The 27,349-nt window shown below is 39.1% G+C and overlaps 1 protein-coding gene across 1 annotated transcript in view; it reads right to left on the bottom strand.

The window, feature by feature from the left end:
* EDNRA (endothelin receptor type A) overlaps positions 1 to 27,349 on the bottom strand; it is a 74,564-nt gene that overhangs the window by 9,801 nt on the left and 37,414 nt on the right. Inside the window, exons 3-5 of the mRNA XM_043902569.1 lie at positions 24,706 to 24,833; positions 7,856 to 8,054; positions 784 to 936 (exon numbers count right to left, since the gene is read on the bottom strand). Of these exons, the coding sequence (XP_043758504.1) occupies positions 784 to 936; positions 7,856 to 8,054; positions 24,706 to 24,833 (480 nt within the window). The remainder of the gene's footprint in view (positions 1 to 783; positions 937 to 7,855; positions 8,055 to 24,705; positions 24,834 to 27,349) is intronic.

Raw genomic sequence — 27,349 nt, 5'->3', positions numbered from 1 at the left:
CCAGTGTCACAGAGTCAGCAAATAGAAGCTTCACAGCTTTATCTGTCCTGTTTGCTGCCTGGGAGAGACAGATAGCCTCCTACTGACAGGCTCAGATGTCTTCTAGGACTTGAGGCTTTCCAAAATGCGACTTCTTATGTACCCAATCCCATTTCTTTCCGTGAGTCATACCTTAGACATTGCTTTAATGAGGTCTGTCTCCTTTTCCTACTCCTCAAAGGCATGGTACTCATGTGTGTTCTAGCTAGATCCCCATCAGGAACAGTTCAATCCTCCTCATGCATGAACGGTTTCTTCATGACTTTATCTCATATCCTCCTTGGCTTTCTATAGCACAGGCTACTTTTACCACACCTTGTGATTCTGTTTTTCAATTATCTCATGTTTGTGTTTTATTTCCACAACAAGACTAAAGCCTGCTGGGGAGAAAGTCATGTGCTTCTTCTTCTTCTTTTTTTTTTTTATAGTCCTGGCACAATTCCAAGCCCAGTTCAATGTACTACTAATCACAAACACACGTTTGATAGATACTCTTGGCAAAATTAATGAATAGTTCCTCTCTATTTGGGCCCTGCCCCCAGGGCCACCTGTTTCACAGGTTGGATCCTGACTTCACTGGAGAAATGCTCAATATTTTAGAGAAAACAAGGCATACAGACAAGTAAGACAGTATTTTAATTTTTAGGGAATCAGGCTAAATCTGCAAAACACAGTATCCATAGTCCTTTCGTTGTCAAGGACAAACCAGTCTTGGCCAGATCGTCATGACCTTATGAGGTTTACCTGTTTGAGATGCTCACTGAGGGCAATTCTCAGGCTGCCGTTCCTTCGGTTTAACATCTCACAAGTCATGAGGGTGTAGAAGATGGCCGTGCACACCAGAGGCATGCAGAAGTAGAACCCGAACAGCCACCAGTCCTTAACATCTTGATAGAACTGGAAAGAGGAGAGGAGGGAGAGAGGAGGAAGAGTGTTAGAAGGAAAGTTCACTGCGCTGTGCCTCTGGGGGCTTCATGCTTACAGCTGTGTTTGTATATTCATGCTCGCTGCTTGTGGTAATGGTCTGGGAGGTCGTGCTCAAAACTCAACTAAACTGGGAACCCCGAACATGTAGTTTCTGGTTTAGCTCTGTGTTGTGTGCTGTGGGTTGCTTTTTATAACAGCACATGAAGAAACTGCATTAGTATTATTCTGACAATACTATTCACAATAGCCAAGACAACAGCAACCTAAATGTCTATTGACAGATGAATGTGGTACATATATATACACACACACACCGTATACATATATATATGCACACACACCATATACATATACAATATACACCATATATATACACACACCATATATGTATATATACATATATAATGGAATATTACTCAGCCATAAAAAGAATGAAATAATGCCATTTGCAGCAACAGGATGGACCTAGAGATTATCATACCAAGTGAAGTAATTTAGACAGAGAAAGACAAATAACATATGATATCACTTATATGTGGAATCTAAAATATGGCACAAATGAACTTATCTATGAAACAGAAACAGATGCACAGACATAGCAAACAGGCTTGTGGTTACCAAGTGGGAGGCAGGGTGGGAGAGGGATGGATTGGAAGTTTTGGATTAACAACTGCAAACTATTATATATAGGATGGATAAACAACAAGGTCCTGCTGTATAGCCCAGGGAACTATAGTCAGTATCCTTTCATAAGTCACAATGGAAAAGAATGTGAAAAAGAAAATATACAACAGAGTAACTTTGCTATATAGCAGAAATTAACACAACATTGTAAATCAGCTACAATAAAATAAGTTTAAAATTATCCAAATTATTAAATAATTTTAATAATTATTAACAATTATTAATATTTTTAATAAACTGAAGTTGGTTTGAATTACACAGTGGGAGAACCCTCATCAATAAAAGGAATTCCCTTTCAAAGCTCATAAAATATGCTTCTGAGACATACAGAATCTGTATCTTTATTGGTGAGTCTCAACGTTTTGCTAGCGCCTGGTTTACTTCTGACTGCTGTGGTGAAAGCGTACTTAATGTGCCTGTCCTGCTTGGAAAGAGCGAAGGTTATGAATGGCTTATCTGTGGAGCTCTGGTTACTGGGAGTTAACCCTTTGTCTGGTATGTCTGCTATGCGACCTCAGCCAGCCAGTGTGAGCCATCAATAACCATGTCCTTCCTCTCTCTCTTAATACTTACCACCTGGAAACTATTGAGGCAGAGCAGCTTATCTGAAGGCATGTTGAACCTGATCTCCCTGTGGACAGGATTTGTAAATACCAGGATTACTCAGTTTTATGTCTTTTTAAAGGAGAAAATGTAATACCCAATAAAAATGGAAATTAGAAAATTATAGCTAAATTCTTCCTCCCACTAAATTAATCACCAACTTGGGAAGAACGCTTTTCCTTTCCTAATGCTGTTTCTCCAGATAGTTTATTTACTAAGGATAATGCAGCCTCCTGCAATATCTCAGTTCCCACAGTAAAAAATAATCACACTGCTCTGTGAAAAACCGGAGAGTTTCTGAATATAGAAAGAGGCCCAGTAGGCTGCATTTATAACATGTCTATTAAAATATGCTATAAATGGTTCCTGAGGAAAAAAAGTTCTGGGCAGGGGTTCATAACTATTTTTTTGTCAGGGACCCCTTTGGATTTCTGGTGAAGACTATAATTCTGAGAATAATACTTAAAAAAATTATTTTATATTAGAGTATAGCCGATTAACAATTTTGTGATAGTTTCAGGTGAAGGGACTCAGCCATACTTATACATGTATCCATTCTCCCCCAAACTCCCCTCCCATCCAGGCTGCCACATAACATTGAACAGAGTTCCCTGTGCTATATAGTAGGTCCTTGTTGGTTATCCATTTTAAATATAGCAGTGTGTACATGTTGATCCCTAATTCCCTAACTATCTCTTTGCCATATTCTTCCTCCCTGGCAACCATAAGTTTGTTGAGAATAATGCTTTAAAATGCATGAAATAAAATATGTACCATTACAATGGAAACAAATTACATTAAAAAATAGCTATAAAAATATGAAAAAGAAAATTCTAATATCACAATATATGGGCTTATTAACAAATTAAATGACAGATCTAATGAATTCTATCAGAATGTGGAACCAATGATGAATGTAAATGACATTTCCAGATTATATGTTATATAGTATGAAAATGTCTGTTATTTCCATTTAGTGAAAAAAAAAAAAAAACATGGTACTGTTAAACACTACTGTGATTTGTTGCCTATATCCACATTAATTAAAAGGAAATGATAAATTTCAGTTAGAAATTAGTGAAAATAAACATGTAATTTCCTTTTCCTTCAAGTTCACAGACCACTGAATTGTAGCCTCAGGTTAACTACAGAATCTCAAAGGAGTTGGCTTATTCAAATCTGTTTATACAAATATTTTCCTATTCACATCACACTGTAGAAAGATCTTAGTACTGAACTTAAAACACAAACAAAAAAATCAGAACTCTTCATTTAAGTACCACGCACACACTCCTTGAAGAAGCCCCTTCCTTTGTACCCCCTCCTGCTGGGTGCCCCGCTGGTGGGCTGTGACTGCCCAGAAGCAGCTGTGGGGGGCCTGGGAGTTGGCCCTTGCTGGAGGAGACTGGATGGAGTCCCCTGCCCCTTCCAAGGCAGAGGCCAGTCCAGAACGGGATCACACATTTCTTTGGAACTGATGTCATCGACAAGGGTACAGAGGGACCTCCCTCCAGTCTTGTGAGTCCTCAGCCACTTCAGTCGTGGACGACTCTTTGTGACCCCATGGACTGTAGCCTGCCAGGCTCCTCTGTCCATGGGAATTCTCCAAGCAAGAATACTGGAGTGGGTTGCTGTGCCCACTCCGGGGCATCTTTCCCACCCAGGGATCGAACTGGCGTCTCTTGTGTCTCCTGCATTGGCAGATAGGTTCTTCACCACTAACACCACCTGGGAAGCCCCTCCCTCCAGTCTAGCTTAGAGCAAAGCTGAGAAGGAAAGACTGGAAAAAGAAGGGGAATCAAATTAGAAAAAGAGACCGGGGGGAAAGAGAAGCCTAAAACCTTAGACTTGAAAAGAAACCTACAAAATCATCAGTGCGTGGGACTTCCCTGGCAGTCCAGTGGTTAAGACTTGGTGCTTCCAGTGCAGCAGGTGCTGGCTGGATCTGTAATCAGGGAACTAAGATCCTGCAGGCTGAGCTAGCAAGGAAGCCAAGTGGCACTGGGGGTAAAGAACCCGCCCGCCAGTGCAGTAGCTGTGAGAGACGTGGGCTTGATCCCTTAGTTGGGAAGGTCCCCTGGAGGAGGAACTGGCAACCCGCTCCAGTATTCTTGCCTGGAGATTCCCAAGGACAGAGGAACCTGGCAGGCTTCAAGTTCATGGGCTCACAAAGAGTTGGAAGGGACTGAAGCAACTTAGTATGCATGCATGTACGATCCTGCATGCTGAGGGGTGTGGCCAAAAAACTATCAGTTCAAACTCAGTACTCTTTATGCAATCCTCCAGGCACCCCCGCCCCTGCCTGAAGGGCACCCACTCTTAGCTTCATTGCTAACAAGGAGATGCTTTCTTCTGAAGAAACCTATTTCCTTTTATCCAGCAAGAACCATCAATAAGTTCCTTATTACACTGAGCCTTTTTTCTAACGTTTCAGCTAGAGGTATCCAGATCACTCATTCCCACTGCCCAAATTCTGAGAATACACAGAAGAACTATACAAAAAGATCTTCATGACCCAGATAACCACGATGGTGTGATCACTGGACTACAGCCAGACATTCTGGAATGTGAAGTCAAGTGGGCCTTAAGAAGCATCACTACACATAAAGCTAGTGGAGATGATAGGATTCCAGTTGAGCTATTTCAAATCCTAAAAGATGATGCTGTTAAAGTGCTATACTCAATATGCCAGCAAATTTGGAAAACTCAACAGTGGCCACAAAACTAGAAAAGGTAAGTTTTCATTCCAATCCAAAGAAAGGCAATGCCAAAGAATGTTCAAACTACTGCATAATAGCACTCATCTCACACACTAGCAAAGTAATGCTCAACATTGTAAAAGCCAGGCTTCAATAGCATGCGAACTGTGAACTTCCAGATGTTCAAACTAGATTTAGAAAAGGCAGCAGAATCAGAGATCAAATTGCCAACATCTGTCAGATCATCGAGAAAGCAAGAGAGTTCCAGAAAAACATCTATTTCTGCTTTATTGACTACACCAAAGCCTTTGACTGCGTGGATCACAACAAACTGGAAAATTCTTCAAGAGATGGGAATACCAGACCATCTGACCTGCCTCCTGAGAAATGTGTATGCAGGTCAAGAAGCAACAGTTAGAACTGGACATGGAACAATAGACTGGTTCCAAACTGGGAAAGGAGTACATCAAGGCTGTATGTTGTGACTCTGCTTATTTGACTTATATGTAGAGTACACCATGTGAAATGCTGGGCTGGATGAAGCACAAGCTGGAATCAAGATTAACAGGAGAAATATCAATAACCTCAGATAGCAGATGACACCACCCCTATGGCATAAAGTGAAGAACTAAAGAGTCCTTGTTGAAAGTGAAAGAGAAAATTGAAAAAGTTGACTTAAAACTCAACATTCAGAACACTAAGATCATGTCATCTGATCCCATTACTTCATGGCAAATAGATGGGGAAACAATGGAAACAGTGTCAGACTTTATTTTTGGGGGTTCCAAAATCACTGCAGATGGTGACTGCAGCCATGAAATTAAAAGATGCCTGCTCCTTGGAAGAAAAGCTGTGACCAACCTAGACAGCATATTAAAAAGCAGGGATATTACTTTGCCAACAAAGGTCCATCTAGTCAAAGCTACGGTTTTTCCAGTAGTCATGTATGGATGTGAGAGTTGGACTATAAAGAAAGCTGAGCACCAAAGAATTGATGCTCTTGAACTGTGGTGTTGGAGAAGACTCTTGAGAGTCCCTTTGACTGCAAGGAGATCCAACCAGTCCATCCTAAAGGAAATCAGTCCTGAATATTCATTGGAAGGATTGATGCTGAAACTGAAACTCCAATACTTTGGGCACCTGATGTGAAGAACTGACTCATTGGAAAAGACCCTGATGCTAGAAGGCATCAGGAGGAGGAGAAGGCAGGAGGAGAAGGGGACAACAGAGGATGAGATGGTTGGATGGCATCACTGACTTGATGGACATGAGTTTGAACAAGCTCTGGGAGTTGGTGATGGACAGGGAAGCCTGGTGTGCTGCAGTCCATGGGGCTGCAAAAAGTTGGACATGACTGAGCAACTGAACTGAACTGAATTGAAATTCTGAGCACTTCCTACCACTTCATTTTTCACTGTGGATGTTGACTTAGGAAAAAAAGTCAGTAGATCAAGAGAAAACTTTAATTTTTAAGGTTGCCAATTTGGCTGTGTTCAGGAACACTTTTAATTTTAAAACAAGAATTTCCAAGCAGGGTAACTGGTCAACCATAAGACCACTAATTTTTGTGAATTTTCCAAGGTAGAAAACATACCATAAGTTGTCTGTAAATGATTAAAGGTGGAAGCAGACTTTGTGAAACTTACATCAAAGCATTGAATTATGCTGATTTAAGAGAAATAGAAATAGTTACTCTTGGTTTTTCTCCTTGGTCTACATGGGACTAGTTTTGCAGAGGAAATATGCATTTGAAATGTTTCCTTACATGCTAGGCTATGTAATTAAGCTGTTCATAAAAATTAATGTGGTCAGGTATAATAAATAACAACTGAATTTGTTACTCTAAAATGCTTTTTAAAAAAGTTCTGAAATTTTATATTATATCATTTTAGAATCTGTACTAAGATAAGCACACATGAGAATGACTTCCTACTTTCAACTAGTACATCTATTTTTTAAAAAACGTATGAGAAACATGCATTTCCCAAAGCAGCATCAAATAAGTATCAGCGTGTTTGTCAGAGCACAATTGTTGTGCTGTATTCCTTATTCTCAAAACAAATTGCACTACACGTATACACATCAATCTCTCTTAGTTTGTTTCAGAATTCTGAGTTGTTTGGCACAGAGCAACAGTTGTGTCTACAGTCACAAAAGGGAAAACAGAGTAGACGTTCTAGTCAAGAAGCCAAGCCCTGGTTTAACATCTACTTTTCATGCAATTGAATAATACGGTAAGTCTCCTACATATGAATGAATTACATTCTGCAAGAGCGTTCATAAATCCAGTTTGTTCATTAGCCCAACAAAGTCAGCCTAGGTACCGAACTAACACAATAAGTTGTATAGTACTGGACTGTAATAGGTTTATTGTACTTTTCACACAAATATAAAAACAACAAATGATATATAAAAAACAAAATATAAGGAAAATGTTTTTAATCTTACAGTGTAGTATCTTGGAAAAGCGCAGTAGTACAGTGTGACAGCTGGCATACAGGCCCATGTTCACATCTCTGGAAGTTCACAACTTGAAGGCTCATTTGTGGGGACTTACTGTATTTGACTGAACTAACAGAGTAAACCAGGCTTCCCTGGTGGCTCAGAGAGTAAAAATTCCACCTGCAATGCAGGAGACCTGGGTTCGATCCCTGGGTTGGGAAGATTCCATGGAGAAGGGAATGGCTATCCACTCCAGTATTCCTGCTTGGAAAACCCCATGGACAGAGGAGCCTGGTGGGCTATAGTCCACGGGGTCGCAGAGAGGCAACTACTGAGCGATTCAGCACACACAGCACACAGCACGCTAAGTCACACTCGGCACTGTAGTGACATCCAGTCTTGGTGATGGTAAGCGAAGGCCTCTCCCACTCCCCAATTAATTTCCTTTAGACTATTCATACCTCCATGAATTTTGACGTGGCATTGAGCATACAGGTTCTGTGCTGGGCACCCTTGTATTCAAAAGGTACCATGACGAAGCCGATGGCTTCAGGGATGGCCAAGATAAAAGAAAGGATCCAGATGGAGACAATCTCAATGGCTGTGACCAAGGGAATCCCAATTCCCTGAACACGACTCCAGGAGGCAACTGCTCTGTATCTGGGAAAAAAGAAAGACGAGAGTGATGGAACCAAGTTGTTAGGAAATTTTGTTATTTCAATTCAATAAAAATTCTGTTAATAAATGTTGGAAAATCCTTTCATTGGCCACTGACCAAGCCTTTTTAGGAATTTTCTGTGTGTGAAAAATAGTTGGGACCATTAAAAGTTCCACCCGTTTGGAGGTTCAACTGGCTGGCAGGCCTGCGTCTGAGATCTTCACTTGGGATTTAGTGCAATCTCGTGAGAGTTTAGCATGTGGCCACTAAGATAGGCGTGCTATGTTTTTTAAGTTGTGGGAAAAATTGGGTAGTGAAAACTGCTGGTACTTATGGTAATATCTTATTTCTGTTTCTATATTAAAAAAAAAACTTGGAATATTATATATGAAGTGGATCTAGATATCTTTAAGTGAATCATGACCATAGATATTCCATTGTTTTCTCCCTTCTTCGACCCTCAAATTATGGTTACAGTGGGTGGCCATTTTAGTAAATAAATATTTCTAATCATTACACTTTAGTGTAGTCAATAAAGCAGAAGTAGATATTTTTCTAGAATTCTCTTGCTTTTTTGATGAGACAACAGGTGTTGGCAATTTGATCTCTGGTTCCTCTGCCTTTTCTAAATCCAGTTTGAACACCTGGAAGTTCTTAGTTCATGTACTGTTGAAGCCTGGCTAGGGGAATTTTGAGATTGCTTTGCTAGCATGTGAAATGAGTGCAATTGTGTGGTAGTTTGAACATTCTTTGGCATTGCCTTTCTTTAGGATTGGAATGAAAACTGACCTTTTCCAGTCCTGTGGCCACTGCCGAGTTTTCCAAATTTGCTGGCATACTGAGTGCAGCACTTTCACAGCATCATCTTTTAGGATTTGAAATATCTCAGTTGGAATTCCATCACCTCCACTAGCTTTGTTCATAGTGATGCTTCCTAAGGCCCACTTGACTTTGCACTCCAAGATGTCTGGCTGTAGGTGGGTGATCACACTGTCGTGGCTATCTAGGTCATTAAGATCTTTTTTCTATAGTTCTTCTGTGTATTCTTGTCACCTCTTCTTAACATTTTCTGCTTCTGTTAGGTCCATACTGTTTTTGTCTTTTATTGTGCCCATCTTTGCATGAAATGTTCCCTTGGTATCTCTAATTTTCTTGAAGAGATCTCTAGTCTTTCCCATTCTATTGTTTTCCTCTATTTCTTTGCATTGATCACTGAAGAAGGCTTTCTTATCTTTCCATGCTATTCTTTGGAACTTTTGGAAGTGGTTCAAAATTGGGAAAGGAGTACATCAAGGCTCTATATTGTCACCCTCTAATTTAACTTCTATGCAGAGTACATCATGTGAAATGCTGGGCTGGATGAAACACAAGCTGGAATCAAGACTGCTGGGAGCAATATCAATAACCTCAGATATGCAGATGATACCACCCTTATGGCAGAAAGCAAAGAGAACTAAAGAGCCTCTTGATGAAGGTGAAAGAGGAGAGTGAAAAAGCTGGCTTAAAACTCAACATTCAAAAAACTCAGATCATAGCATCTGGTCCCATCACTTCATGGCAAATAGATGGGAAAACAATGGAAACAGTGACAGACTTTATTTTCTTGGGATCCAAAATCACTGCAGATGGTGACTACAGCCACAAAATTAAAAGATGCTTGCTCCTAGGAAGAAAAGCTATGACAAACCCCGACAGCATATTAAAAATCAGAGACATTACTTTGCTGTCAAAGGTCCATATTGTGAAAGCTATGTTTTTCCAGTAGTCATGTATGGATGTGAAAGTTGAACCATAAAGTGGACTGAGCACCGAAGAATTGATGTTTTTGAACAGTGATGCTGGAGAAGACTCTTGAGAGTCCCTTGGACTGCAGGGAGATCCAACCAGTCAATCCTAAAGGAAATCAATCCTGATTTTCATCAGAAGGACTGATGCTGAAACTGAAGCTCAATACTTTGGCCACCTGATGTGAAGAACTGACTCATTAGAAAAGACCTTGATGCTGGGAAAGATTGAAGGCAGGAGGAGAAGGGGATGACAGAGGACAAGATGGTTGGATGGCATCACTCACTCAATGGACATGAGTTTGAGCAAACTCTGGGAGATGGTGAAGGACAGGTAAGCCTGGCATGCTACAGTCCATGGAGTTGCAAAGAGTTGGACATGGTTGAGCAACTGAACAACAACAAAATCATAATACTTTAAAATGTAAAAGAATAACTATAGCTCTCCCATGTGGCCTGGTGCCAGACTATGTAAAACTGAACTAAATATACCTTGGTTCCTAATCTTTAGGGTTTATAATTTAATATAAAAAGAATGGCTCATATAGAAGCATGGGATATAAATGTAACTGAACAATTTTGCAAATCAAAACACCAACTGGCATTAAGAAATTGTGTTTGCCTTACTTCTTACCTTAATATTTTATGATAATAATCACATTTAAATGTTAAGTATAAAGAAAGTTTGGTTTCAGAAACTCTGTGCTCTTTGACCTGATGTGATGGTATGGTGCTAACTACTTTCAGATTTACAGTTAAGAAAGGACCTGGGATGTGGTACAGTATTTTTGTGGCTTCATTCTCGAAATTTTTGCTGTTGTAATGGAAAGGAAACATTCTCTTTTTATAGCTTTCATTAGATAGTGCCAAAAGGCGGCTGTGAAACAGACCAAGGCATTGGAGACAGGTGCACATGGGTTTGCAGGCCAAGCAACTTAACTGGCAGGATTAGTCAGCAACACCCAGGCAAGATACAAAATACCCATCGCCACTGAAATGAGCCCTTCATCACTTACAGTTAGTGTTCTGTCTCAGTACATCCAGAGAGTACATGTGTGAAAACATAACTCCTAGGAATTATGCTACCTTGTTCTTTACTGTAGATTAGAACCTATAGTTTTGGTACACACAATGATGCCACGTGACACATACATAACTCAATTTGCTGGAGAAATGTTTTGCAAAAGATTTTTAGGGCAAATAAGATTGGTGTGCAGTTAGAATCTCTGAAAAAGTCTAGACTAGTCCACAATGGAATAAAATACAGCTATGCAAACAGACCAAGAAAATCCTTTTACGATATAGCCAACATTACATTTTAAAATTTATGGCTATTACCAGTGGAATAAAGACTACAATATATTATGCTTTCTACTTCTGTTGATTTTGCTGCCTTATTAGACTGGCAGGCTGATGTCCAGTAAAAGCTAAAAGGAATGGAGACGGGATGTCTATATCCCCAGGCTGCTGATAAATTTTATCTATTTCTTCTCCCTTTTTCTTATCAGGAAAGGTGATGTAAATAAAATACTTTATCTCTTAAGAGAGTCAGAAAGCCAGATTTCTTAGGCAGGATTGGAGATGGAAGGTGGTTTAGTAAGAAAATGTGGTCTACATGTTCTAATGATGAATATATTCACAGAGCACCTTCATTTTGTAAGTGCCAATGAGTTCCCAGAATATTACAGATCTATAATCCAATGTAAAGTCAACATTTAAAAATAAGTAGAAGTAAGTTTTCATATCTAGTTGAGTGAATGATTCATAATCAGTCTGCTCCTTCCTTAACCTGCAGGACTGAGAACTAGAATATTTTCCATTTTTAATCACACTGATCTCATTTCTTGAGAAAACAAAAGCAATTACAAATAATCATTTATGATGATAGAGGTAGAGAAAGATGTGGAGAATAAGAAATACTGGATGTTCCAAAAATGATTTCTATCTGGAGAGAAAAACATAACACATAACACATAATATGTTCTTATAAGGTATGATTATAAATGGTCTTCAATCTAGTTGGTGTGTATACATGTGATATATGACACTGTCATTGAAAATCTGCAAGTGTGGAGCCAACTGCAAACAAATAATATTCTGGAAATAATTCCTCCTCTTTGAAATGCTTTCTTCACTTGGTTCTGACGATCTTCTGCTGGTTTTCCTCCTGCTGATGGGATTGGTCACTTCATTTCATCTCCGTGGCTGCACCATGCCCATGCCTCAAACTCTTAGTACTGGATTTCTCCATAGCCCTTGGACCTCTTTTCTACCTACCTTTACTCTCCTAGTAATCTCATCTATTCTCATGGCTTTAGTATCATTTAAACTATCTATATGCTGATAATTAATTCTCAGATTTGTAACTCTAGCTTAGAACTGCACCTCTAACTCTAGAATTGTATATCCACCTACCTGCTTGGGATCTCCACTTGGATATCTAATAGGCAGTGAACTCACCCAAACCAGGCTCCTGGCTTTCTTCCTTGACCCTTTCCTTGCCCTCTCTCCAGTTTTTACCATCTCAGACCCCCAAACCTTGAACTTAACCTTCACTCCTCTTTTTATCTTTCACTGCATATCCAGTTTTGTTTTAAAATTAACTTTTATTGGAGTATAGTTGCTTGCTGGAAACAGTGACAGACTTTATCTTCTTGGGCTCCAAAAGCACTGCAGATGGTGACTGCAGCCATAAAATTAAAAGACGCCTGCTCCTTGGAAGAAAAGCTATGACCAGCCTAGACAGCCTATTAAAAAGCAGAGACACTACTTTGCCAACAAAGGTCCATCTAGTCAAAGCTATGGATTTTCCAGTGGTCATGTATGGATGACTATATGTATGGATGAGAGTTGAACTATAAAGAAAGCTGAGTGCGGAAGAATTGATGTTTTTGAGCTGTGGGGTTGGAGAAGACTCTTGAGAGTCCCTTGGACTGCAAGGAGATCAAACAAGTCAATTCTGAAGGAAATCAGTCCTGAATATTCATTGGAAGGACTGATGCTGAAGCTGAAACTACAATACTTTGGCCACCTGATGCAAAGAACTGACTCATGAAAAGACCCTGATGCTGGGAAAGAATGAAGGCAAGAGGAGAAGGGGATGACAGAGAATGAGATGGCTGGATGGCATCACTGACTTGATGGACATGAGTTTGAGCAAGCTCTGGGAGTTGGTGATGGACAGGGAGGCCTGGCGTGCTGCAGTCCATGGGGTCGCAAAGAGTTGGACATGCCTGAGCGACTGGACTGAGCTGACAGCTGCTTTACAATGCTGTGTTAGTTTCTGCTTTACAGCATGGTAAATCAGCTGTAGGTAAACATACATCCCCTCTTTTTCGGATTTCCTCCCCATTTAAGTCACACAGAGCACTGAGTAGAGCTCCCCGTGCTACACGGTCAGTTCCCATTCAGTCCATTCTCCAACCCCACAGCTCAAAAGCATCAGTTCTTCGGCACTCAGCTTTCTTTATAGTCCAACTCTCACATCCATTCATGACCACTGGAAAAACCATAGCCTTGACTAGAAGGATCTTTGTTGGCAAAGTAATGTCTCTGCTTTTTAATATGCTGTCTAGGTTGGTCATAACTTTCCTGCCAAGGAGTAAGTGTCTTTTAATTTCATGGCTGCAATCACCATCTGCAGTGATTTTGGAGCCCCTCAAAATAAAGTCTGCCACTGTATCCACTGTTTCCACATCTATTTGCCATGAAGTGATGGGACCAGATGCCATGACCTTAGTTTTCTGAATGTTGAGCTTTAAGCCAACTTTTGCACTCTCCTCTTTCACTTCCATCAAGAGGCTCTTTAGTTCTTCTTCACTTTCTGCCAAAAGTTATCTATTTAATCTCATTAGTTATCTATTTTACACATAGTATCAATAGTGTATAAATGTCAATCTCAAACTCCCAATTCATCTCACCCCCAACATTTAGTTCTCTAGTAAACCTTGCAAACTTGTCCTGCAAAATATATTCAGAAGTAACCATTTCTCACCATTTTGCCAGTTACCATTCACTTAGATGACTGTAATAACTTCCTAACTGATCTCCTTGTGTCCCCTTTGCCCTCCTGTGGTCTGCCCTGAATACAGGAACCAGAGGAACCTGTTAAAATGCAAGTCCATCATGTCACCCTTCTGCTCGAATCCCCCAGTGGGTTCCTATGGCAACAGGAATGCCTGCAGGTGTCCTTAGACCGGCCTCTTTACTTCCCTCTGGTCTTCACACAATGGTGTCTTCTAACAGAGGCTTTCCCTCAACACCCTATTTGAACTGCCAGCTTCCCGTCCAGACCCACCCTGTCCCAGTCAGCCTGATGATTCTTCTCCATAGCACTTATTACTAGGGGACCAATCAAATTCTGGGTTGGCCACGAAGTTTGTTCAGGTTTTTCTATAAGATGTTACGGAAAAACCCAAACAAACACTTTTGCCAGCAACCCAATATTTTACTTATTTATTTTGCTTACTCTCTCTGTCTACCTCTTCCTTTAGAATATAATCTCCTTAGGGCAGACATCTTGTGTGTTGGTCACAAGACCTACATCAGTAGATGCCAAATAAATATCTGTTGAATTAAGCATCTTTGTTTGTTTCCTTACCATGCATTTGGCTTTACTGGGCAAAGCCAATCTACAATCCCAATGTGTTCTTATTTTTCAAGTCAGGCTTGAATTAGGCAACAGATAAACAGCTAATACTGTTAGAATCCTAAAATGAAATAATTTAAAACCAAGAGGGAACTCTGGGCTGATCTTCCTCCCTTTGTGTTCTGGTTGGGAACCTGTTCTGACCTTTCTTTCTTTTTGTTCTGGGTGTGTAAGCAAGTCCTCTGCCTGGCCGTCAGTGAGTATGGGGCGCCTGGCCTAGGGCTCTGGTCTGCCAAGTTCCAGGGCAGTCTTTTCCCATGACCCCACCTTGAACCCTGTCATGTGGCATGCAAAATAAAATAATAAATTATATGTTATATTTATGTAAAATATGTGTGCTACTGTGTATGTCTATAAATAGTTATTATACATGTTTTCAAGGCTAGAGTCATTTAATACATGTTTTTGAATCTTTATGATTTGGGAAATAAAAGTAAATATTATTTGATGAACAATGTAAAAGAAAATTTAAATTCAAAGGATCACTTCAGCAAAATCTATTTTTATTTATCCTTATCCTTTGCCCATTTCTGTTCTCATAAGTATGATTTGAATATATATTATAATCTTGTCAATTTTGCTACAATTTTGTATTCACTTTTTAATGTTTCTACATAGGAATGGCATTTATTAATTTCATGGCTACACAGTATAACAAGATATTGATAAAATTTACCTAAATCTTCCTCCTATGATTACATTATTTCCAGTGTTCCAAGGCTGTAAAAAACATGTCTATAACTATGTTTGCATATACAGGTTTTTTGAGTGATTTTCCTGGGTTAATAATCTTAACTGAGGTTACTGAATCAAAGGAATGAAAAAATAGCTTAAGTACGTTTAAAAATGTTTCTACTAAGTGCCTGCCAATGCTTCCCTTCATTAGAATTTATTTTTCTTCAATTTTGCCACTTTTCATAAGGCAAAATAGCACTTACATCTTTATGTACATCATTAATTAGCAACAAATATGACCATTCGTAACACTTTTTTATGATTTGTGTCTCCTATGTGATTGGCAAACTAATTGCCATGCAGAGGTTTGGGGGCAACACAGCAGCAGAAAGAATGTTAAAGAGAAGCCAGGTGAGATGGATTAAAAGATAGTTGCAGAAGAATGAAATAATGCCATTTGAAGCAACATGGATGGACCCAGAGATTATCATACTCAGCGAAGTCAGAGAAAAACAAATATTGTATGATGTGATTTACATATTGAATCTAAAGATAATGATACAAATGAGTTTATTTATAAGACAGAAACAGACAAACAGACATAGAAAACAAATTTATGGTTATCAAAGGGGAAGGGGGGGAGGGATAATTTAGGAGTTTGGGATTGGTAGTTATACACTACTATATATAAAATAGATACACAACAAGGGAACTACTGTATAGCACAGGGAGCCATATTCAATATCATATAATGACATATAATGGAAAAAATCTGAAAAAGAATAATGCTTATATATGTAAAACTGAATTACCTTGCTATACACCAGAAACTAACACAATGTTATAAATCAACTATACTTTAACAACAAAAAGAAAAAATAAATTAATAAAATTAAAAAACAAAAAGACAGCTGCAGATATGTATATATATATATCATTCAATTTTTATTGGAGTATAAGTCCTTTACAATGTTTTGTTAGTTTCTATTGTACAGCAAAGTGAATTAGCTATATGCATATATATATCTCCACTCTTTTTTGGATCATCACAGAGCACTGAGTTGAGTTCCATGTGCTATACAGCATGTTCTCACTAGTTATCTATTTTATACATAGTATCAATAGTGTATAATGTCAATCCCAATCTCCCAACTCATCCCATCCCTCCATCCCCGCCCCGCCCCTTGGTGTCCATACATTTGTTTTCTGCTTCTGTGTCTCTTATTTCTGCTTTGCAAATAGGCTCTTCTGTGTTGTACAGAGTGAAGCAAGTCAGAAAGAAAAATACAAGTATTGTATATTAACAAATACATGTGGAATCTAGCTGCAGATATTGGACACTTCTTTGGTGGGGTGTGTCATCTGGGCTGGCCTGTGGCTGCTTGGACCAGTTGAGCACAGCTGGAATCATGCTTTTTCAGTTTCACACCTGTCCCCTCCACGGAGCAGCAGGTTGTACCCTGGAGCTCCGAGCCGGCTGGAGCAGTGTTGAGCAGCCCTGGGCTCGTGGAGAGGGAGACGCGCCCCGCTGAGCTCACGTGTCTAGTTGTTCCTATCAAAGGGCCAGTCATGTGAGTCTTGGAACCATGAAACAAGCTCAGGAGCCACCTGAAATCCACCAGGAGACCCCAGTCAGAGTAACAAGGAGTGGAAGAACTGCCCCAATTTCTGCCCCACAACACGGTCAGACTGTAAGAAAATGATGGTTGTTCTAAACCATTCAGCTTGGGGGTAGTTTCTTACCAAAGAAAAATGAGGCAGCAAGACTACCCAGTCACCTGATCTTGACAACAGAATTAAAAGAGTGAAAAACTCTGCAAGGGGAGCAGACTCCAAAGTGAGATCCTGAGCTGCACCACACACAGTTTTTGCTGTTCAGTCATTTAGTCCCTAAGTCGTGTTCAACTCTTTGCAACCCCATGAACTGCCGCCCGCCAGGCTCCTCTGTCCATGGGGTTTTCCAGGCAAGAGTACCGGAGTGGGTTGCTATTTCCTTCTCCAGGAAATATTCTTGACCCAAGAATCAAACCTACATCTGCACTGGTAGGCATATTCTTTACGACTTCCTAGGAGCCACAAGGGAAACCCACTACATGCAGGGTGAAAGAAAAATCAAAACACAGGAGAAAATAAGAGAAGCCAAGACCAAGTCTAAGTAAAAGTGAAGTGTTTTAGAAAGTCACTTCCACGCTTCTTGAGTTATGGTCAATCTTTGAGACTATCACAGAAACCACTGCATAACTACTTGAAAAGAGGGATGAGGAACTGACGCAAATCAAAGTTGCCTTATTAATGGATCCTTGCAACTTTCCCAGGTATCTAATTACACATCATCTGGAGTAGTTGTTAAAGGAGTTTTATCTTTTTATAGCTTCCTTTCCCAGGCAGCTTTTAACTACCTTTTGGAGCTGTAACCAGACCTCTTTACTGGTCTGACCCCCATCATTTCCCACTTTAAACGCGACTGTTAACCTTACAAAGAATAGCATTGAATTCCTCTTTCCAATCCTTGCCCCTCCTTTTCCCCTGAAACAAAGTAACATAGAATGCTTGCCACTTAAAGCAAGTAAGAATACTTATTCAAATTATTGGTAATGGCTGGAATAAGTGATGAGCTTTCTCTGTTTTGTTTACCTTATTTAGATTAAAAAAACCTCTAGGGAGGGGGTTTCCCTGGTGTTCCAGTAGCTGAGACTCTGCACTCCCAATGCAGGGGGCCCGGTTTTGATCCCTCATCCACCCCACATGCAGCAACTAAGACCTGGACAGCCAAATAAATAAATAAATATTAAAAACAAGCAAACAAACAACCCCAAAACCAAATACCTAGACTGAGAAAGGTAGGCCTTTTTTTTTTTTTGATCCTGCAGTATTAGTATTCACTAAGCTATCAATGAAGTAATGAATCGTATAGAGCTTGGATGAATTGTTGTTTAGTTGATAAGTTGTGTCCAACTCCTTGCAACTCCATGGACTGTAGCTCACCAGACTCCTCTGTTCGTGGGATTATCCTGGCAAGTACACTGGAGTGGGTTGCCATTTCCTTCTCCAGGGCATCTATCTGACCCAGGGATCAAACCCGCATCTCCTCCTTTTCAGGTGGATTCTTTACTACTGAGCCCAGTCACTCCCATTATTTTCCCTCAAAAGCCACGTATAAATCACAGACTCTTCCTGGGACATAATTTGATTCAGCTCATAAAAGGAAAGCAGAGATTCTCAAATTGCAAATTGTTTCGTAACAGAATTCAATTCCCCTCTTTTTATTGTTTGCTTTTTTTTTTTTAAGGAAGAAATTTTCTTATTTTTAGTAGAATATAATGCAACCAAATCAAGATGCAAAGCAAATGGTATCTAATCTTCAGGAATTAAGTATGAATGATTCATTTTACAGTGTGAAAGCTTTTGAAATAGAAATGTCAAAAAAGATTCCTTCCATACAGATCTCAAAGTTGAGTCAGTACCAAGTGAAATGCAACAATTTATAAAGAAAGGACTGAGGAACACAGGATGGTGAATTGATTACCAGGGAAAAATCTGGATTAAGGCAGATTTTTGAGAAAGTGGAATTTTAAAATGGTTCATCTCCTTGATCTAAAACCGAGACTAGGGACTTCCCTGGTGGTCCAGTGGCTGAGACACCACGCCCCCAGTGCAGGGGTCCCGGTTGGACCCCAGGTCAGGGAGTTGTATCCCAATGCCACAGTCAAGTGTTCCCATGCTGAAACTAATGATCCCTCATGTTGCAAATAAGATCTGATGAAGCCAAACAAAATAAAATAAAAAACGAACAAACAAAAAACTGAGAGCAAGTCTTAATGAAAGAGATGCTTGGCATTCTTTTTTCTTTCTTTTTTTCAAACCAAGGACATTTTACTTGATACATAACTGATAACTTGTGATTGAACCACTGAGTTAATTTTTCTCCCTGCACGAGCTAGGGGAGGACAGGGTATGGTTGAGGTGAACCTACACCAGAAATAGGAGTCTATGACCCAATCCTTCCATTTCCTCCTCCCATCATCTCCTCCCAGTTCCCTTCTTCCTCCTATCTACAGGTAGGGTAATTTTCTTTTTTACAGGGAGGGTTTATACTGGGGATACTGAAGCAATATTGCCCCCTGAGAGGGGGCAGAACAAGATGAAATAAGGAAGGAATTGGAAGTTTTTGATGACTTAGGACTTTGGGGAATCCCATTGCATGACTATTTCCCTTGTGCATTTCATTCTTCCTTGTTCCCATGTCTGTATCTTCACAACCATTGAAACTCTAAAGCAGCAGCCAGGCCTGATTCTTCATGTCTGTACCTCATATTCTTCTCTCCAATTGTTCTGTTGAACTAAATGATGACTTATGCTTCTCAATCTAGGGATAATTCATGATATGGTGTATCACTGAGGAATAAGTACCCTAAAATATTTTTCAATCAAGAAAAAAATTAATTTTTTATACTTTTCTTTCTTCTTTTTTTTTTTTTTTTGTGGCTGTGACTCATGGCATGTGGGATCTTAGTTCCCTGACCAGGAATTGAACTCAACTGCCAAGAAAGTCCCAAGAAAAAATTTTATATTTTCTATATTAAGATTCATATGAACTGCAAAAGGGACCACTAAACTATAGCACATAACACTATTTAGAGCACATATAGTAAATTTTGTCACATGAAAATATACTGTAGAGATGAAAAGTTGCCTATATTTCTTATCAAACCAAGCAAATTTTTTTCTCTCCTTGTTCTCTCTTTTCATCAATCCCTATCTTCTCAGAGGATTATACTAAGCTGCCTTCAAAAAGGTTTTACTATTTATAGGAGCCAAGCATCTTCCTTGTCTTCCTTCTCCTGCTTCTCATTCTTGTGTCATAGGCTTTCTTTTCTGGATTTGGTTAGATGTTTCCTCAGGTGTAGTTTTCTTAGAACACTGAGTGTCTATTTCCTAAAACTTGTTATCATCCTAGTTTTTACCTAAATTTTGGGAAATTTTCTAAATAAAAAGTAATTTTTAAAATAAAATGCTATTTTCCCAAATTTGATGGTGCTTTTGTAAAGGCAAGTGTAGGCGTGGAAATAACTCTGAGCTGAGTGTGTACATGTATTTCTCCACACAAGGCCTATATATATTTGTGTTTTAGAGCTAGAGTCATAGGAAATTAATGTTAATATAAAATAAAAGTCATAGGAATGAGCTGGGCAAATGAGAAAAATAAAATGTAAAGAATACCATGAAGTAAATAAGGAAAACTGGTCACAGATAATAAAACTAAATAAACTTTCAGAACTTTTTTCTGCTTGTATTAATAGAACAACTACTAATAATATGATGAAAACCCATTATTCTATCCCTTGACATAACTATTAATAATATTGATCACATTACTTTCGAGAAATTTTATATTCATAAACCTACACATTTAAATTGCATTTAACATCCCTATCCTTTTACCTAAAATGTTGCTTTCAAAATTTCCTGTAAATTATCTCGTTTACGTACCTAATTTCTTTGTTCAAATTTTGGATCATTTCCATAGGGTTTATTCTAAAAATTGTAATTATTGGGTCAGAAGGCAAAAGTAGGGTTTCCCAAATGGCTCAATGGATGAAAATCCATTTGGAGCAACTAAGCCTGTGGGCCACAACTACTGAGCCTGTGCTCTAGAGCCTGGGAATTGCAACTACTGAAGTCTGAGTGCCCCAGAGCCTGTGCTCAGCAAGAAGAGAAGCCTGCACACAGCAACAAAGACCTAGCACAGTCAATAAACAAATGAATTAGAAAAAGAATCAAAAGCATTTGTTGGACTTTACTTTCCAGAGCAGCTGTTCAAGTTTCTATCATTACCAGAGAAGTATGCTTTTCAATAAGAACTTCTCTGATTACATGAACATTATTCACATTAATGACTAATGTTAGTCATTTTAATTTTTTCTTTGGTGATTTTTATACTCATGCCTTTTAATATGAAAGTGTTAAGATTTTAACTACTAATTGTATGGATTCTTTAAATACCAAGAATATTAACATGCAGTTTTGCTGTAAATATATTCCCCAAATTATTGCTTTATTTGGTTTTTAATTTTATGAATGTTTGATCTTCTTTTAAAACTTTATGTCCTAAAATGCATTTATAATTTTACTCAGATTTTCTACCATCCTTTTTAGGTTTAAAAACGCTTCCTTTTCTAGAGACCAAAAAGATACTGGTTTATTTTCTTCTACTGCTTGATGGTTTGAGTTTCTGCATGATTAAGCATAGTGTTTAAGAACACACACTACTTTTATTTGATCACTGCCTCCAAAACTATGTAGCTGAGTGACTTTGATTAAGCTCTCTCAACTTCAGCTTCCTCATCTGTGAAGTGGGGATAACTATAGCACCATCACAGGTGTTATAAGGATTAAATAAAATAATTTCTGGGAAGTATTTTTAACAGGGCCTGGTACATACTAATACTTAATAAATGGTAATAATTGTAACAACAGACTTTTTCCAAATAGGAAAAGGAGTACGTCAAGGCTGTATATTGTCACCCTGCTTGTTTAACTTATACACAGAGTACATCATAAGAAATGCTGGGCTGGATGAAGCACAAACTGGGATCAAGATTGCTGGGAGAAATATCAATAACCTCAGATATGCAGATGACACCACCCTTATGGCAGAAAGTGAAGAATTAAAGAGCCTCTTGAAGAAAGTGAAAGAGGAGAGTGCAAAAGTTGGCTTAAAGCTCAACATTCAGAAAACTAAAGATCATGACATCTGGTCCCATCACTTCATGGCAAATAGATGGAGAAACAGTGGAAACAGTGGCAGACTTTATTTTTTGGGCTTCAAAATCACTGCAGATGGTGACTGCAGCCATGAAATTAAAAGACACTTACTCCTTGGAAGAAAAGTTATGACCAACCTAGACAGCCTATTAAAAAGCAGAGACATTACATTGCCAACAAAGGTCTTTCTAGTCAAGGCTATGGTTTTTCCAGTAGTCATGTATGAATATAGAGAGTTGGACTATGAAGAAAGCTGAGTGACGAAGAATTGATGCTTTTGAACTGTGGTGTTGGAGAAGACTCTTGAGAGTCCCTTGGACTGCAAGGAGATCCAACCAGTCCATCCTACAGGAGATCAGTCCTGGGTGTTCATTGGTAGGACTGATGTTGAAGCTGAAGCTTCAATACTTTGGCTATCTGATGCGAAGAGCTGACTCATTTGAAAAGACCCTGATGTTGGGAAAGATTGAAAGCAGGAGGAGAAGGGACGACAGAGGATGAGATGGTTGGATGGTATCACCGACTCAATGGACATGAGTTTGAGTAAACTCCGGGAGTTGGTGACTGACAGGGAGGCCTGGCGTGCTGCAGTCCTTGGGGTCACAAAGAGTCAGACATGACTGAGCAACTGAACTGAACTGAACTTAATAATTGTAACTAATATTGTTGATATGTAGCACAAGATAAGCTGTTAGCATGTTTTTTCCCCAGATGGTACATAGCACTATTTGTTGATGAATCTTTCCTTTTCCCATTACAATCACAGTGATTTCAGCCTCTATTATATTATTGTATACTTATTTTAGTGATTTCAGCCTCTATTATATCCTTGTACACTTTGAAACCTGTTTCTGTTTCTCGCACTGATTTGTCAATGTATTTACGGGTATATACCACATTATTTCACAATTGTAGCTTTATAACACTTAAGAATAATATTTAGGAAGAATTTGCATATAGGAAACACAATTTAAAAAAAATTGTCATGATTATTTTACATAAGTATTGTATTATCTAAAAATGATGTTATTGGGGTGCTAGGAGTGGGAATGGCAGAGTGAGAACTCATTAGTGAATAAAATCCAGATTATTTGCTTGCTCATATTTTCAGACATGGTCACAAGTAACAATTATTTGTTAAGTGGAAGTGATACAGTGGCTACTTATGGTATGTAAATATTTGTATGTAGCAGTTTTTAACATTTGATGTGATGCAGAAGAAACCTATATAGACCTCAGGTTTTCCTGACAATCACTGTGAATCCTAATTATTCATGCTTTTATTTATGATCTTTGTGTTTACCATTGCCGTGTTTATAATTTTTGTCAATACCTTACTGCAACTTAAATGCTAATGAAATTTTCTTTGTTTTGATTTCAGCAATAAATTTATTTTTAATAATACCACTAAATTTTTTTTAGTGTTTCACAATTATTATAACCATACATTTATAACAAGGATATCATTTTAATTTTCTATTACCAATGGAATGAGTATCTTTATGGTTTAACAATAAAAGTTTTGGTCCTGAAAACTAATTGTAAATGATAAATAACAGAATATCTGTAAACACTTACACTGTTCTTTAAGAAAGTGGGCCTTTTATTTCTATATTGATGGGACTTGGGTGCTCTGATAAAGTGATTGTTAGAATGTGAAAGGAAAAATGAAGACCTCTTCTAAATTGTAGGTAAACCACTTAAATAGGCCATTAAACAGCATTTGCTAAGGATTATATATGCATGCTAAGCTGCTTTAGTCGTGTCCAACTCTTTGTGACTCTGTGGACCATAGCTCGCCAGGCTACTCTGTCCATGGGACTCTCCAGGCAAGAATATTGGAGTGGGTTGCCATGTCCTCCTCCAGGGAGTCTCCCTGCTCCAGGGATTGAACCTATATTTCTTATGTCTCCTGCATTGGCAGGTGGGTTCTTTACCACTAGAGCTACCTGGGAAGCCCTCAAAGGACTGTATTCAATATAAAAGAGCACCACAGAGTTCCTAATTTCATTTTTTATAATTTCCGCTATAAAAGTTAGAAGATATATAAAATACCTTCTAGAAATTCATGGAATTTAAAAGGACCTCTTTAAAGAAGTCTTGACATCCATGTTTGAGAAGAATTCTGGAAAGACTTTGAGACACTTGATGGGTTTTTCAGAGCTGGATGAAAGGGCACTTCTATTGTCCTCTTTTTAGGAAGCCTTTCAAGCATAGATTAGAATATAATTCTGAGTACTCATTACTCTGTTCAAGGAATCAAGCTTTAGAAATATAATTGAGTCATATCTTTTTTTTTCCAATGAGAAATCTACCACTGAAAATACAGAGTTTGGATGTCCTAGAATTTCCTTTTCCAAAGTTCATTCCATCTAACATATTCCTTGGGCTTCTCTTTGCCATAAGGATGTCAAAAGGATAAAGCTGGCGACATGCTCTAGGTGCAGGTGGCCTAAACCAAAGATGGCTAGTAATCAGCAACTGTGGAAAGTAATTCTGAACAGTATAGCAAGACTAACAATAGTTTAATTCCCTGGGAACCAATGAACCACTGTCCTGGGCATCTGCTCTCAAAACTCCTTGAGTTCTCTTCTTTCTATGAAAAATACTTCACTAAGGAAATGGCAGCCCACTCCAGTGTTCTTGCCTGGAGAATCCCGGGGACGGTGGAGCCTGGTGGGCTGCCGTCTATGGGGTCGCACAGAGTCAGACATGACTGAAGCAACTTAGCAGCAGCAGCAGCAATCCCAACAAAAGAGTGAGGAGCAAGAGCCACATTACCTGTCAACGCTTAGAGCGCAGAGATTAAGGACGGTGATCCCCACTGAGGACTTCTGCAAAAAGGGGAACAGCTTGCAGAGGAAAACGCCAAAGTCATTTTGTTCAAAAGGCCAGCGCCCAGCCAGCAGCTGAAAAAAGGAAAGAGCGTGTAAGATAAATGGCAGAGCCAGCATGGGACATTTGGACACACATTTCTAATCACACTTCTAAACTTGTAAATTTTATCATTTATGATGCTTTTCAGTTGGACTGATAACAGGAGATTATTATCGTCATTATCTTTTCATATTTTAATGCTTCAGCAAGTTTTTTTAACCCTGAAAGATGTGGAGAATGATAAATATAATAACAAGAGATAAATCTTTGATCTTACAGGAAGTGGTCACGCGGCCTACTTTTCAGAGGAGCAAAAGTTGGGGGTTTGGATGACAGTTTAACCAAGAAGCAGGAAGTCATCTTTGAGCAGTTCTTACAAAGTCATGAGTTAAATGAGTCATTTTCAACCAGTGGCATTGGGAGATTATATTCACTCCTGACAAGCAGCCAAAGCTCTGAATAAGATGTTATGGAGAATACTGGGAAAATGGAGTGGTTTAGGATATACAGGCTTTGCCAGCTGGCTAACACCTAATATCACTTGAAACTCACCGTTTCCTCTGTGCTTAACAGGCTGCCTTGCCTCAGCAGGTATGACAGCAGTGACCTATCTTTGTTTAGGCTCAGATTTCTCTCTTTATCACACAGGAAAATGTGGTTATTGGGACCTGTTTGTAGTGTTTGCAGGAATGTCTATTCTTCCAGGTTGACAATTTGAAATTTTTGAAATTCTAAAGAATAGGGTGATGACCCTCTAGTGGCTGCGATAAATAGCAAGAACACAAGTCCTCTGTGAGTTGCTGGTATTCATCTACTTAGATGAATGGGCTAGAGGCATGGGCTTAAATAACAGTGCAGCTATGTAAATGGAGGGAGGAAGTCCCAACTGAATATATGATGCCTTTTCAAGAGCAAAAATGGCATTGATTTCCTTTCTAATGTTTGCTTAGTGACTCAGAACTTAAACTTACTCTACTCAATAGGAAATAATACCATGCTAACTTGACAAAATTTCCATTTTTTTCAAAGTACCCATTGCCATACTAACTCTAAGTTGACCTTCCAATGTTATTCTACCATGTCTAACATACTGAGGATTAATTTCATGGCTGGTGTGGTCATTAATATGAGTCCATGGAAAGAGGTTGGGAAACTCTTACCCCAGAAATACAAAATCAGAACATATGCATTTTGAAAATTTAATAACATAGGGCTCTCTATAATTATATTTTTTATGGCTAAGATCCTGTATGACTTTTAAACATATTTCTTCCCTCCCTTTTTTTGTATTGTTTTCTGAAAGGCCTTTTCCTTCAATCCAGTCCTGTCTCAGATATCTTTTCCCTCTCATTCTTGCTGGTCTTGCTTGGTGTCTTCTTAGAATTTCCATATAAACTCTTGTCCAAGGACAACCAGTGAACTCTTTACAGAAACAGTTCCCTAAACACTTTCAGTTCTCATGAAGCTAAAAAATAATTATACCATTGCTGATTGCTAGTTATTAATGCCTGATGCAAGTAAAGACACAAAACATTATTTCTGGGATGAATCACCCCCTAAAAAGAAGACCTGAAAATGACTTTTTATAGGATGAGAGTTTAGTATTTTGTTCCACAACAGTAATTCTCCACTAAAGACTAGAGAGATGTAATTTAAACATGTAGGAACTGTTATAGGATAAGGTTTGAAACAGTTGAACTGTTATGGTTGGATGGTTGGTTTATTCCTGGAGACAGAAGATCCTGAAATCCATGAGAAGAAATTTTCCAATTCATACATCCAACAAGAAGAGAAAAGGATGTTTCTGGCTTTAACAAGGGAGACTCTGAAATCCTGTGAAAGTCTTAAGTAACAAGCGCTAAGGAAAATGATCTGGAAAACCCTATAGCGCATGGTTCCAGGCTCTTCCAATCTCAACTGAAAAAGATTTTGGGCTTCCCAGGTGGGGCTGATGGAAAAGAATCTGCCTGCCAATGCAGGTGACATAGGAGAGCTGGGTTTGATCCCTGGGTTGGGAAGATTCCCCAGGAGAAGGGAATGGCTACCCACTCCAGACTCGTGCCTGGAAAATTCTATGGGCTGAAGAGCCTGGAGGGCTACAGTCCATAGGGTTGTGAAGAGTCAGACATGACTGAGCACAACAATAACATGAAACAACAATGCTTACTTAAACTCTTAATTAGGGTTAGCAGTAAAGGAAGAGCTCAAGAGAGGTATCAGTTCGGTTCAGTTCATTTCAGTCGCTCAGTGGTGTCCGACTCTTTGAGACCCCATGAACTGCAGCACACCTGGCCTCCCTGTCCATCACCAACTCCTGGAGTTTACTCAAACCCATGTCCATTGAGTCGGTGATGCCATCCAGCCATCTCATCCTCTGTCGTCCCTTCTCCTCCTGCCCCCAATCCCTCCCAGCATCAGGGTCTTTTCCAATGAATGAACTCTTCGCATGAGGTGGCCAAAGTATTGGAGTTTCAGCTTCAGCACCAGTCCTTCCAGTGAACACCCAGGACTGATCTCCTTTAGGATGGACTGGTTGGATCTCCTTGCA

This window comes from Cervus elaphus, chromosome 5 (assembly GCF_910594005.1).
Source record: "Cervus elaphus chromosome 5, mCerEla1.1, whole genome shotgun sequence".
Taxonomy (NCBI): Eukaryota; Metazoa; Chordata; class Mammalia; order Artiodactyla; family Cervidae; genus Cervus; species Cervus elaphus.
Note: the sequence above shows the minus strand (reverse complement) of the source record. Positions and strands in the feature narration are given on the sequence as shown.